At 35.4% G+C, this 13,523-nt stretch overlaps 1 protein-coding gene across 21 annotated transcripts in view; it reads right to left on the bottom strand.

The window, feature by feature from the left end:
- HDAC9 (histone deacetylase 9) overlaps nt 1–13,523 on the bottom strand; it is an 824,368-nt gene that overhangs the window by 337,453 nt on the left and 473,392 nt on the right. For 13 of the 21 annotated variants that reach the window (XM_016139429.2, XM_036231088.1, XM_016139430.2 and 10 more), the window contains 2 exons: nt 8,755–8,883; nt 4,328–4,443 (listed from right to left, as the gene is read on the bottom strand). In XM_016139429.2, coding sequence (XP_015994915.2) covers nt 4,328–4,443; nt 8,755–8,883 — 245 coding nt within the window. The remainder of the gene's footprint in view (nt 1–4,327; nt 4,444–8,754; nt 8,884–13,523) is intronic. The other 8 variants (XM_036231094.1, XM_036231092.1, XM_036231093.1 and 5 more) reach the window with 1 other exon arrangement.

Raw genomic sequence — 13,523 nt, 5'->3', positions numbered from 1 at the left:
TCAAATAAATCTACTGCATCTAAAATAATGGTGTTGATATTCATGGAAACATATTCGAAACCACAAGCCCACAGTATCAACAATAAAGTAACTAGATAGGTGAAGACATCTCTGACTGGAGTTGGAAATAGATACTCCTGAGGTTTCAGCTCCCCAACCAAGTTTACAAAGGAGGAAAGCAAGTAGCTCCAACAATCTGAGTTCGAGACCGAACATATACGTAAGAAATAGAAGAAATGGAACAGAAGTGGTCAGAGCAGATGGAGACTCACTCTCACATGAGATTTGCTGGCTCGAAGACAAACCTGCTAATGAGTTTTCCTTATTAGGGAGTCGGTATTGATAAAGACAACAAAAAATGAACTTGCTTGCATTTCCAATTTACTGTCTGCCTTACAAACACGCTTCCTCACAACAGTCTGTCCGGGTTAGCGTTACCACCTTTATCTCGATAAGCAATCTGAGGTTCAGGACAAGTTTAACGACTTAACCAATGAACAAAGTAGTTGGTTTTGGAGCCAGGTCCCTGTGGAGGCTTCTGAATGGAGGACTCACACATTTGAATTCGCTGTGCTATTTCCTTAACATGTACTTATGAGGAAAGTTTCCTCCTACTAATGCCTTAATCTCCATCTAAATTATGCAGGACATGTGAATTACAAGATAGGAAATTTTCTTTTCACCTAAGCCTCAAGATCAACCTGAGAGTCAGCCTTACTTTCCCGTTTCCTAAGTAGCAGAAGGGTGTAGAATCCCATTCATTTATTTACAAGGGCTTTGAAAGAATTAGGTGATGTGCTTTTCTACTTATAAGTCACAGAATAAAGAGTTCACTCAAATGTAGTATACTGTCATACTGTTAAAATGAATACTCACCTGTGCTAGTTAAGCAACAATGGTAGAATTAACCTATTTTATAAATGGGTTAATTAACTAGTATGCTACGAATTTGGTTTTTGAAAGTGTAGTTAATGATGTAAAATTTTCATACCCCCAAAGTATTTACTGATATCAAATCAGATCCTATTATTAATCTTCAGAAGATATCTGTAAAAATCATACTCAGTTCAAAATGATTGTTAATCAAGAATTGGCTAAAAATATTTTTTTCCTCTTTCCTCTAGTTTAAGTGGAAGCATTTAATGTTACAAAACTAGGATATTAATTTGCTGGCAGTTTTAGTCTGACTTCTGCTGCCTCCTCCTCTCTCCAGTATGAATTAAACTACAGACGTCTGTAAATGCAATGCAGCAGAAAACCACATGTTAGCCATCAGGGTTGAATTTTTTGTTCTGGGCCATGGAGAGGCTACCCATCAGTGCATAAAGGTCTGCCCACCTGGCCTTTTGGATCATAGTTCAGGCACACAATTAATTCATTATGAGCTAAGTCACTGCTTGCTTTTGAACTAGTCTTTCCATCTTTGGAGGTGAATGTCCTGTCATTGACCTGAAGAAATACCTCTACTCTTTCAAACTCCATTAAATCACATTTCCTTCTGTTTTTTTTTTTTTTTTTTAAATGGTGGAGTGGAAGGAGAGATTTGTAGCGACAGAATATGTTCAACAATTAACTGAAAAGCTAGGGCATCCAAACATATATTTGTGACAGTAAAGCTTTTCGGGATATACAACAGATTAAAACAATATAAGCAAATTCCTTTAATTTACATTCTTCACTATATTTTTTTTGAAATTTTAAAATATTTTCAAATAGGGTCTTTAAAGACACAATCTGGGGCACTGAATTTAATTTAACGGATCATAAAAAGCTTAAAGTAAAGAGAAAATCTCACCATTTCCATTTATTTCCAGCATCACAAATATATATTTCTTGGTTGTTCCATATTAAGTGCTGTATGTGTATATACATATGCATTTACAATAAATAAAATATGTATCATCTTCTTTAGTAACAAACCGTTACTATCCCACTTCCTCCCTCCTAAGAGGTAACTCCACGCTAAATTTTGTGTTCATTATTCCCTTGCCTTTTTAAAATCTACTTATACTACATTTTTTCCCTATCAAAATACTGTGCTGCTGTTTCTGAACCTACAAAACACTGTCATGCTGTAAAAGTCTTCTGTACTTTTTTGCACCAACAATGAATTTCTAAGAAGCATACATGTCGTCGAATATAGTTTAGTGTGTTATTTCCATTTTCTAAGTGTACAAAATTCATCCAGAGCCAATTAGTGTTTCTGCTGTTACTGAGAGTCACACTCTTCAAACTGAGAAATGGAAATCTAAAGTTTTTAAGAAATATTTGTGATCAAGTTGTTCTTTTCCTGGAAATTGCCTACAGAGTCACATAAAACTACCAACATGGAGATATAATTGCACTAATAGAAATACAATACTTATAACCAATAGTCCAAGAATCTCACTTACATCTATGGCAACAAATCTATGTGCAGTATTTATTTACATTATTTGTTACTAAAGTTTATAAAGCATAATGAAAAAGAGAAAAAGAGACAGCAGTATAGAAAGAAAAAGAAATAGAGGAAGAATCTAGAGATAATGTAGAGCCTTGACTTGGTATTCTTCAAATAGCTGTAAGATGGTTATAAGGAAGATAGCATCTATCGATTCTGCTCATCTTTCTTGAAAAATTGAAGGAAGTCTTTAAATCTAGAATGAAGGTGTATTCCCCTACACAGAATTTATATTTGCTTTTCCCAGAACCCTAGGAGAACTACAAATCTGGGGTACTTTAAACCAAATAACAGTTTGAGGTTATGTAAATTTGGACTACAACTCCATGCAAGGACTAGCTTCTGCTTACAACTTCTCAGAGAGATTTTGCCTTGCTTTGGTCGGCACCAAGACACCCCTGGGAGTGCGGGTGAGCGGATAGTCAATGTAGCATAGATATGGGCCCTTGAGACCCCAGCATAAGATTTAGAGGGTCTCCTATTAAAGTATCCTTTTTGATCAGTACTGTGCTTTGTCTTCTATCTCCTGAGATCAGTGAGACTCTGAAAACCGAAACTAAACACTCAAGTACCCAAAAGTCCGCAGAGCAAAAGTGACTTCACTGCCTTCAGTCCTTTGCTTATCGAGGATAACCTCCGGGTTTCTGCCTTTGATTATATTTTGGCCTGATTATTTTATAATTTATAAATAACTTACTATTAATGTGTGTGCATGTGTGTATGTGAGTGTGTGTGTGTATGAAATTATAGAGACATTGATTGTGGCATAAGGTACAGGAAACATTTCTATCAGTCAAGCTCCCTGTCTCAAATCAACTGAGTTTCCTCAGGAGATAGTAAAATGAGTTCCTTGTTAAGCAGAAATGTTCTAGAAGAAGTTTGATAATTACATATCAGGAAAGCTATCCAAGTGATCCAAGAATCAGAAATTTGATCAGTCTTTTTCAGCCCCAAAGTACCATGACTCTTTAAAATACAAGGGGAAAAGCATGTCACCATTTCAAACAAGAAGTTATTGCACAAGCTTTTGCTGCATGGTTAGAAGGCATTATAATGACAGAAAAATAAAACTGAAAATTTCAGTCAATTGATGCTGACTTCGAAACAGCTGATTCCATAGGAGGGGCTATTTCTAGACTGCTGCCTTTGCTTACCTTAATACAGAAACTAGATAGACAAATTTTTGCTGACTCTTAATTTACTTTCCTCTATTCTTATATCACTGGTTTCAATAAATCATGTATTCAAAAACAAATGTTATTAAAGTTGACCGCATACAATCAGAAAAAATTATCATGCATTACTTTAGACCAATTTCTTTTAATATTTCATTCTTTAAGGACAAAGTCCATATCTTATTCATCTTTATATCCCCATTGCCAGGGAAAATGACTGGGACATAGTAGGTCCTCAATAAATGGTTGCTTAGTGGAGCACTATGTTCCTCAACTATAATACTCCAATTATTATTTTTTTTTTTCATGACCCTTCAGGTCAAATGGACAAAACCTACCTTGCTCCATTGTTCTTCTGTAAGGTTTGCATGAGCTTGTTTTTACTTACTGATGGGTCTACTCCCATAGGATTAATCAAGAACCAAGCAGAAAGACTACTGAGTTGCATGACTTATGGTCAGTGTGTACCGAGCATCACTACAAGTGTTTTTTTTTTTTTTTTTTGGTATTATATTTCAATATTTTCAAATCCACTTATCATCCAAACTTGTAAATAAGATCAAGTTTACTCAATTCCATACATTATAAACATACAAGAAAAATAACTAGGAACAAGTGGCTTTCGACTTCAAATTCAGAAATATCACTTTGTGTCAGAGAATTAATTGAGGAGGATCTGACCTTTTAAAAGAACCAAAATAATTAGTCTTACCTCAGCATGAGGAGTAGGTGGCAAAACTGAAGTCTCATTTTCAGTAACATTTCCAGTAGGCCCATTGTTTGGTGAACTGGGACCAGACCCTGGAGAACTGCTACTGACTGAGGATTCTGAAAAATATTGTGAAGTACAAATATCTTCATGAAAAACATCTAAAGGTGAACTTTATTACAATCTAAATAACATACAGCATTGAACACTGTTTTTACCCCCTAACTGAATGACAAATGCCATTTCGCTAAATAAAAAGAAACGTGAAAATTTTGGAAACATTTCACCTAAGTTTGTGGTCTTATCCCTTTTTTCTTTCCCTTCATTCAATATTGTGACATCAAGTATCATCTTTAGGCAGAATATGCTCACGAAAGTTATATTTCTGCCCTACACCTCTCATCAACGCGAGCCTGAATCTCTTTGGAATTCTGGATATTTTCAATTTCCTTTTACATGTGTATCAAATTCAATGTATGCCAGTATTAAAAGTGCACTGCTTATATCTATTTGTCACTATCCTTAGAGTCATTCTCACTTCCTTCTTTAACCCAAACCTAATTAGGTACTAGGTCATTTCATTTTGTTCTTTACATCATCTCACATTTACTTCTGACTACAATTATTTCAGTTTAAGCCCTCAACCTCAGTATTCTTTCTTAGACTATAGCAAAAGTCTCCTAACATTTCTGAGTTGCTACAGTACTCTCTCCAAACTAGGCTTTAAACTGTTGCCAAGAAGATTGATCCTAGTGAGACAAGTTTCACCATGTTCCTGTCAACCAATAAAGCTCTGATGCTGTAAAACAGTTTTAAAGTTTATTTGGGGTCTAAAAACATTCAAATCTGGGCAATATGGATTCCAGAGAAGACCTGAATTGTGCTCTAGAGAAGACAAAGATAGCCAGAGCTTATAAAGGCAAAAACCACAAGTTGAAATAAAAGAAACTTTTCCCACTGGCTTCTTAACATGGTGTGATGGTTGGTTCAGAAGGATTTGGTCAGGTCCAGGTGATGAAACTCTGAGGTAAGGGGCAAATCCAGGATGTATTTCTAGGGTGACATGAAAGTCCAAGAGCCCAAACCTCATCTGAGTGCAAGTGGGTGTAAGTCTGACCACCCTAATGAACTCCAAACTCCATTTTAGGGCTCCCTAATATTAGGACTCCATTTTAAAGATTTCAGTTCCATTCTTCTGCTTCAATAGGGAGCCTAACGCGATTTCCAACGGTTGCCTTTTCTGTTTTGCACAGATTTAAATCACCTATTCTCCATAAGTGCCACTGTCCCATTTTATCCACCTCTTCCTTTTCCATTTTCCACCTCTTCCATTTCAGGTCCAGTCCCACTTCTAAGCTCAAAGCCTGGCTCACGTATCCTCTGTCCTCCAGCGAACGGGAACTCCCAGTCTGCAGGCAATAGTTCTCTCCCCTAGAACACCTATAAGTTTCAACTTTCTACTATAAATATTTCTCTACTCAGAAGTGCCATGCCAATGGCAAGAACATGAGATTGGTGTTAGAATTTTGATCCTGCCACCCACTAGCTGTGGGATTTCATCAAGTCATTGGTATCATAAAATTCTTAAAAGCATCTTGCTCACTATTTTTCTGTTTATAGATCCTGCATGTATTTTGATTAATCTGCTTTTATCTTTGCCTCTTTCTTGGTTACTATTTTTTTAATGATGAGAATACACATTTAAAAAAATTATCCTAGGGGTTTCCATTCCCCCCAGACTCCTAACTCTTGTATTTCTTGTATGACTAAGTACTGATTTCTCATTAATGTTTCATTTCCGTCTTAAAAAAATAATAAAAAAAAATGCTTGTCTTGACCATTCTGTCTTGTCAATTTAAAAACATGTTATTTTTATTATTTTATGTGATATTCAGACAGAAACATTTCCCTATGTAGAAATCTCTGTGATAAGCATCAGAATTCAAGTCAATAAATACTGTAACAGGATTCTTCAACATCACACTGGAAAAAGTCTGGAAAGGGAGGTAGCAGCTGATTTTCTGAGAACACTGAGAAAAATCTCAGAAAAGAAATGATATTGCAACTGGGGTTTGCATAAGAGTGGTTTATGAAATGGCAATGGAGAAGGAGAGAGTGGAAGAGACCACACGGAAGGTAGAGGGATGCCCCAAGGCTTAGAATTTTAAAATAACATGGTAGGGAGAGGGGCAGAAACCTTCTGAATTTGAAAAAGAGGAAGCCGGCCAGTGGTTCCCATAACAACTATTGGTAAGAGAGAGGTGGCATGGGTTTGACAACAGCAGACATAAACCTCTGAAATGGGGAAGAGAGATATAGAGGTGAGAGGAGAAAAGCAATAGTAACTTAACCGCTGTGATCCTACGATGGTTTCTGACTAGATTGCAAAAATCATTAGTATTAAGATCCAAACAGAGCTCATCCAAATTACACGAAAGCTGGCAGAGAAAGGACGAGGGCAGGTGAAGAAAGCTGTATGTCTGGTAGTTTACATTCTCTAAAGACATTTAGAATAAGGGTATCCAACCAGTTAAAAATATCTACCAAATTTTCACAAGTCCCAGCTCATTGACTAGAAGTGTGCATCTATTAAATGCACAAGCCTCTCTTTGTATATATACATTACTTCCTCAGATGAAAAGGGGAGTCATTATCTCACAAAATTAGGAAGAGGAAAACATGATATTTCAAAAGTAGAGAAACGAATAAAACTCCAGCAAATCATAACCCTTATAAATGAGAATTAATCATTACTCAGATATGTATTGAGCTAAATTCTACTGCAATTTGGTAAGAAAGAGAATGTGACTATGGAGAAAAAGTTATGATCAAGAAAAGAGATTAATAAGAAAACAAAAGAAAATTGGGATAAATAAATATGACCTTAATACGATTCTAAAGCAAAAAAAAAAAAAAAAAAAAAAAAGCAATGCAATGGTTTTTTATTTACTTCGAGTTTTTCTGTAATGAGGGAGCCTCCTTGCTCCAATTAGAAAAATCAACTATATCTACTTATATTAGACAACAATATTTATTATCCTTTTCACTCATTAAAACGGATTCATTCTCAAAATTTCCACCTCTATCCAGAACCTCTGTTATGAAACCTTACTTAAGATTTTTACTTACATACAAATATGTTTCTTGCAAAAAAAGTCTATAACTCAATTTAAAGTTCAAGTAGTCTAAGTTAGTGATTATTTTTGGTATTGGAAAATAAATATAAACTGTAATAAAATAATTTTTGTTTACTGATTTAATATTTCTATCCCTTAAGGAAACATTTCCCACTAATACTTTTCTTCAGATAAACATAGTAATCTGCAGGATTGAACAGGAGACTAAACATTTCCCCCTCGTCCCCTCCCCCCCCCCCCCAAATAACCTGTCAGACTAATAAGCTGCATCGGTATTCTATACTTCTCCACCTCTGCTTCCACAATCTTCTCCATATTGGCTCCCCAAACTAGATACTATCATTGACAGAGGAGATATAGAAAACAAATAATTTTTAAAAATCTCCTAAGGATAAGATCTGGTCTTGGAGAAATAATATATCACCTGACTACATTGGTATAAGCACAATTTTCTTTGAGAATAGAGAAAAATGGTTGCAGATTATCATTTTATTGATACAACCAAAGGAAATGATCAGCTACAATGCATAGTTCTAAGTAGGCATTCAATAAACAGTAGTCAGTATTATTGTTTTGGCTAGCCTTTTTAGTTCTCATATCCCTAGGTCTTCTCTGATTTCAGACCAAGTACAACTGGGGCTAGGGGCTTTGTAAGACATCAGGTTGAATTTCCTAACCTGTTCACCCCACTACTAACCAAGCAGCTAAAAAAATATGAACTCTTCCATTTGAGACTAGTGAAAATGACAGATTCTTTCCCTTCATAAAAGGCAATATATCCCCCTCCTGCCATAAGTCCCAGTTCACTAGTAAACACATAAAGTCATTTATGAGTTCTGTAAATTTGTTGAAAAGTCAAGGTTTTGCTGTTCTATGTAGTTTAATTTTCCCAGATGTATTTTGTACATTTGTGTCTGAAATGGGGGAAGTGTTCTTCTTGGACCTCCCTCTGCTCATTTCTCATCAAATTTCATTAAAAGTTATATTTTCCTGGTTGGCATTCCCAAAATGGACTGCCCATTTCTGAAAATATTAAGGTGAGCTTTGGCATTCCTTAGTTATTCCTAGATTGACACAAAGTTCTGCTTTTCATTCATTTCCTGTTTAACACAGTTGGTGAATGCATGGCAAGGTTTACTGAACTACTTGTGAGTTTTCAATATAATTTCCTTTCAAGAAATATTTCTCCTCAAAATAACTTTTAATATGCAACAGGCATCTTTATTCTAAACTAATTTTTTCATTACTACTACCAGCATTTTTTAGTGTTATGTCTGCCCAGTCCTCAATTACCTGTCACCTCAAACATACGCTTCTTGAATGAAGTGACATTTCCATCCTTCCGCCTGAGTAAGGGGCTGCTTCTCCTCTCTGCCACTTTCTGTTTTAACCTGGACCGCACCTTCAAGTTGGGCTCAGAGGCTGGGGATTGAGACAAAGAAAATAGATAAAAATTAAAAATAGAGAGCCAACTGCTCTTGTGTATAAAAAACGGCTCACTCTTCTCTTGGTCCCTTCTTATCTTAAATTTAAACCCAAAGCATGTAAATAAGGCATTTACTCTAAATTAATTAAATGACGAATGTATTAATTATTTTTATGAAATGTACAAAATGCTTTTATGCTTCTCTAAATGTAAAATGAAAAAGGAGTAAAAATATGTTTTATACTTATTTTATCTAGCAGAATCGAGATTGTTAATGGGAAGTTAATCACTAAATATGTTTTGGTCAGAGTAAGATTTATTATACTTCATTTCAGTCCTTTTAATCCTCTCAAGGGTGAAACTTAATAACCACAAAAACAGTACCCTAATGTGTTTTTAGAGACTGTGGGCTGACTACTGGTAATAAGAAGAACCTCGGTAGCATATAGTTCATGTCTTAATTCTGACTTCTGGAATATTTATCAGTAGTTTCTAACCTGAAATTTTGGGGAAATAAACCAAATAGAATCACTATTAATAAACCTTTCTATACAATGAATGTACAGTCAACTAGAAAGGAAGGTTGGCTAAGTCTTAGAATTGGAAGTTCCGAGTTAGGTTATATGTTCCAAAATACAAATGCACATTATTCATACATATGTTGTTTTTTCTTTGGTGAAACTATTCTAAATAGGATACTCTTCAATGCGACACTATTTATTAGGTTTTTAAGTAATTAGGTTTTACAGGAATGGAAACACTGGGTTGAGTTTCTGTGTAGTAGAAGTCAATAACTCTGATGAAGATGATAATGATGGTGGCGGTGGTGGTGATGATTATGGAAAGGATGTTTCCGAAAACAGTTAACATTTATATGGTGATTTCTATGTTCCACTACTGTTTTGAACCCTTTGTCGATATTACCTTGTTTAACCATAAAAAATCCATATGGGTAGATTCTATTTATACCTTGATTACATCAATAAGGAAACCCAAACACAGACAGGGTAAGTAACTTGCCCAAGGTCATAAAGGTAAAAAAGGATGAAGCCAGGATCTGTACCCAGGTAGTCTAGTTCAAGTCTAGTCTTATAAATACTGAAAACACTGTCCCTCCACCTTTCCTTACGTATGGACACCATAGCAATTATAAAACATTAAAGCATTACTAATCATCTATATCAGATATGATGATAGAGTATAGCTAGAGTTCTTAATCAATAAAAATGATTTCTTTGAAGGAATTTTATATTTTGCAAGATGACAAAAAGTATCAAAAGTAGAACTTAAAATTCTATTTATTTATTTATTTAGTGCGCTTAGACGTCAAATATCTATCTATACCTTAGTTTTCTCTTTATTCTTTTCTTTTTCCCTTCCCTGTGGCTTTACCATGGACTGAGAACTCTTGCGTTCTAGGTTTTCTTGGAACTGGCCAGGTCAATAGGAATTTGAAAAGAAATATTCAATTACCGAAAATAAAACGAGTTAATTTTTGCATGTTGTACAACTGATTTAATTGATGAAAATATTGAAAAAGTAAAAATGGAGCCTTGAAAATATTGTAAAAGTAGGAGTTGGGAAGGGGGCGAGAGAGTGGGAGGCAATCAAGATCCAGAACAAAACTCTCAATGACATCGTGCCTGAAATGTGTCACTTCCTGGGCTTCCCACTTTGAGGCAAAGAAGCTAGCTACACAATTTGGGGGAAGAATTAGGATGCTTGCCAGACCTTCCAGGTGTATCAACCCACTTTGTCTTAGTGGAGAAGTTTGAATTTGGATTAATATCATCCAACTCACCCAGGATTAAAAGGAGAAAATAGTACTATATTAATTTACTTAAAATTTTCCCCCTCTCAATATTTATTTTAAAATTCCTTTAAAAACTCCAATTTTTGTCTCTGAAAAGCTATAGGCTAATAAATATATTCATCTAAAACAAAGAAAGGAAAAAAAAGAGGAATCCCTAACAATATTGGTACCTGCTGTCGCCTTGCATTATCACACTAAGACTAAAATCACAGATTCTCAGGCTTTTATCTAGGTAGGATTTTATGATGAAACCTAATGAATAAAACACTATGGATTGGCTGTCTAGAGGGAACAGATATATTGGGCCCTCAATTTCTTGATTCTCAGTCCAGTTCGCCTCTCTCTCCTAAAGCATTGCACCAGCTGGGGTCAAGAGTCCACCATCAAGAAAAAAATGTGCCAATGACTTGGAAAACAGCAGATGCCATTTAAACATTCTACATGAAAGGTAGAATCTATCAGTTTTTCAGAAAAAAAAATGACTTTTCAAGTTGGCAGATAGCTGTCATTCCTATGTTTGTCTATTTGGGAATGGTCTGGATACATACACAGCTCTTAAATTTCTTTCCATGGTTAACATAAAAAAGTGAACACCAGATTAGGAATAAGAACTAGGTTCTGATCATGTATCTGTCAGATACTAAAATCAATAATCTTGAATAACTCATAGCCTCACTCACTGAATTTCTCTTCATTCATGCCAACAAGCTTGAGTTATACCTTTGTAGAGTATGTAAATAGGTGTGCATTTAAATATCTGCTCCATATATTAGCTATTTGACTTTGGATGCATTACTTTATATCTATAAACTCAGTTTCTCATATTAAAATTGGGGATAGGGTTTTTTTTGTTTGTTTGTTTATTTGCTTTTTGCCTCTGCTTGTCTCAACAGATCCCATTTTATTTCTTTCTTTGAGCCCGTGGAAACTGAATCCTAGGTTTGCATTACTCCGATGTTTTGCAGGTGAGATTTCTTTTGGGCTCAACCTACTGGTAGGACTGGCTAGTAATCAAAGGAGGGAGGGACCAGGGTGTCCTGTGCTCTCTGTGCTACAGTGCTGCATCGTGGGTTACAGTTTTGTCTCTTCCTGTCTCATCTCCCTCCCGAGGCCCTCTGCTGCATGTCTCCAGCTTTCCCAGTACGCTGAAAACACTATTCCCTCTCCTTGCTTCTTCAGCCCTAGGGGTGAGAATGGCTTTCTGTTGTTGCTATTTTCTGGGTACCTCAACATCCCTTAGTAGTTGTAAGTAGTCCCTTTATAAAAGTCTAGGATCCACACTGTGTAGGTTCTATTTCTTGCCAAAACTTTGATTAACACAGTCCTACACATTTGAAAAGTTCTTATAGAATCCAATGAAATACTGTCTAGTAGAAGATAAACTGGTGGCTCTCAATCAGGTAAAATTTTGACGCCAAGGGACATTTGGCAATGATTGGAGATATTTTTGATTGTCAGTATGAGCAGTTGCTACTGGAATTTAGTGAACAGAAAACAGGAATATTTCTAAATATCCTACAATGCACAGTACAGTTCTCACAACAAAGAATTATCTAGACTCAAAAGCTCAATATTGCTAAGTGTGGGGCAAGCAATCAGTAAATGATAGTTGTTGACAATTGCATAGCACTGGGACAATAAAAGGAGATAATAATATCTGCTAGAGATTCTAAAAGAGGATGCAGAAGAGAGTAAGGGGAGACAGGAAAGATGATCAGAAATCAGAGAGTGCTATAAGTAGCTTGAAAATATTAAATGTTTCAATGCATTTTATACTTATAAATCTGTTTTAAAACATTTTTAATATCACGGTTATTTTTAAAGAATAAAAAGTTAGTCAACTTCTATTGGTTATGGAGATATGCAGAAAGACATAATTTCTCAATGTGGGGAAGGGTAATATTTGAGGCATTGTCATAATTTTTCCTTTATCAATTGAGGACATAACTTTTTCAAAACTAGGAGTTACTGATATTCTAGAAATTTCAACATGAATTTATTTCCTCAAAATAACCTACATGCAGCTTTTCTAAGTAAAGTTCCACATCCATAGGTTCTAGCAAAAACTTTAGCCTGTATTACTGATTTTGAGTCACTAGAGACATTAGAATGTCAGTGGTGAGGGCGAAGGTTGGAATGATAGATAACCATCATTTAGTCCTTGAAATGCTTTATAAACTCACTCATAACATTTCAGAAGCCCACACACCAAAGCTCAGCATGATGTACACCCAAGCAGTAGAATTAATAACCTATTGTGCTGACTCAGTGTGTAGTGTGAGTTAATTCCATTTTGTAATGCTCTGGCCTCCCTAAAGTCTGAAGATTTCCATTCCAGCAACTTACTAATGGAATGCAAATTCTCAAGAGGCCAGAAAGAGATCACTAACTGGGGAGACATTCTACTTGTATTTGAATGTATTTCATGCCTAGTTGCACTAATTGCCTTTCTATTTTTACCCCACACCCATCACTCTCTACATCTCAATTAATCATAGAAACAGAAGCAAGCTTTTTAGTGTGCGTGCCCATCTAAATGCATTTGTCTGCTGAGATGGAAACCTTGCATGAAAAATTGATTACCATTATTTAAATTAAACACTATTAAAATAAAGAGGACAGAACTAAAAACTTTTTCTCTTTTTACTTAAAAGAAAAAATAGAAAACAGAAAACATGTAAAGAATGCTTCATAAGCCAAATGTATTGGAAATCTTTCTTCTCATACTGATCGATCTCCATGGTGCAGAATGAACTTAGGGATGACAGGGTCTGAGAATAAACAATAGCAAAGAAATAGTAAAGTTAGGTAGCAGAAGCACAG

Source organism: Rousettus aegyptiacus, unplaced genomic scaffold (assembly GCF_014176215.1).
Source record: "Rousettus aegyptiacus isolate mRouAeg1 unplaced genomic scaffold, mRouAeg1.p scaffold_m13_p_13, whole genome shotgun sequence".
Lineage (NCBI taxonomy): Eukaryota > Metazoa > Chordata > Mammalia > Chiroptera > Pteropodidae > Rousettus > Rousettus aegyptiacus.
This window is presented reverse-complemented; position numbering and strand designations above follow the sequence as displayed.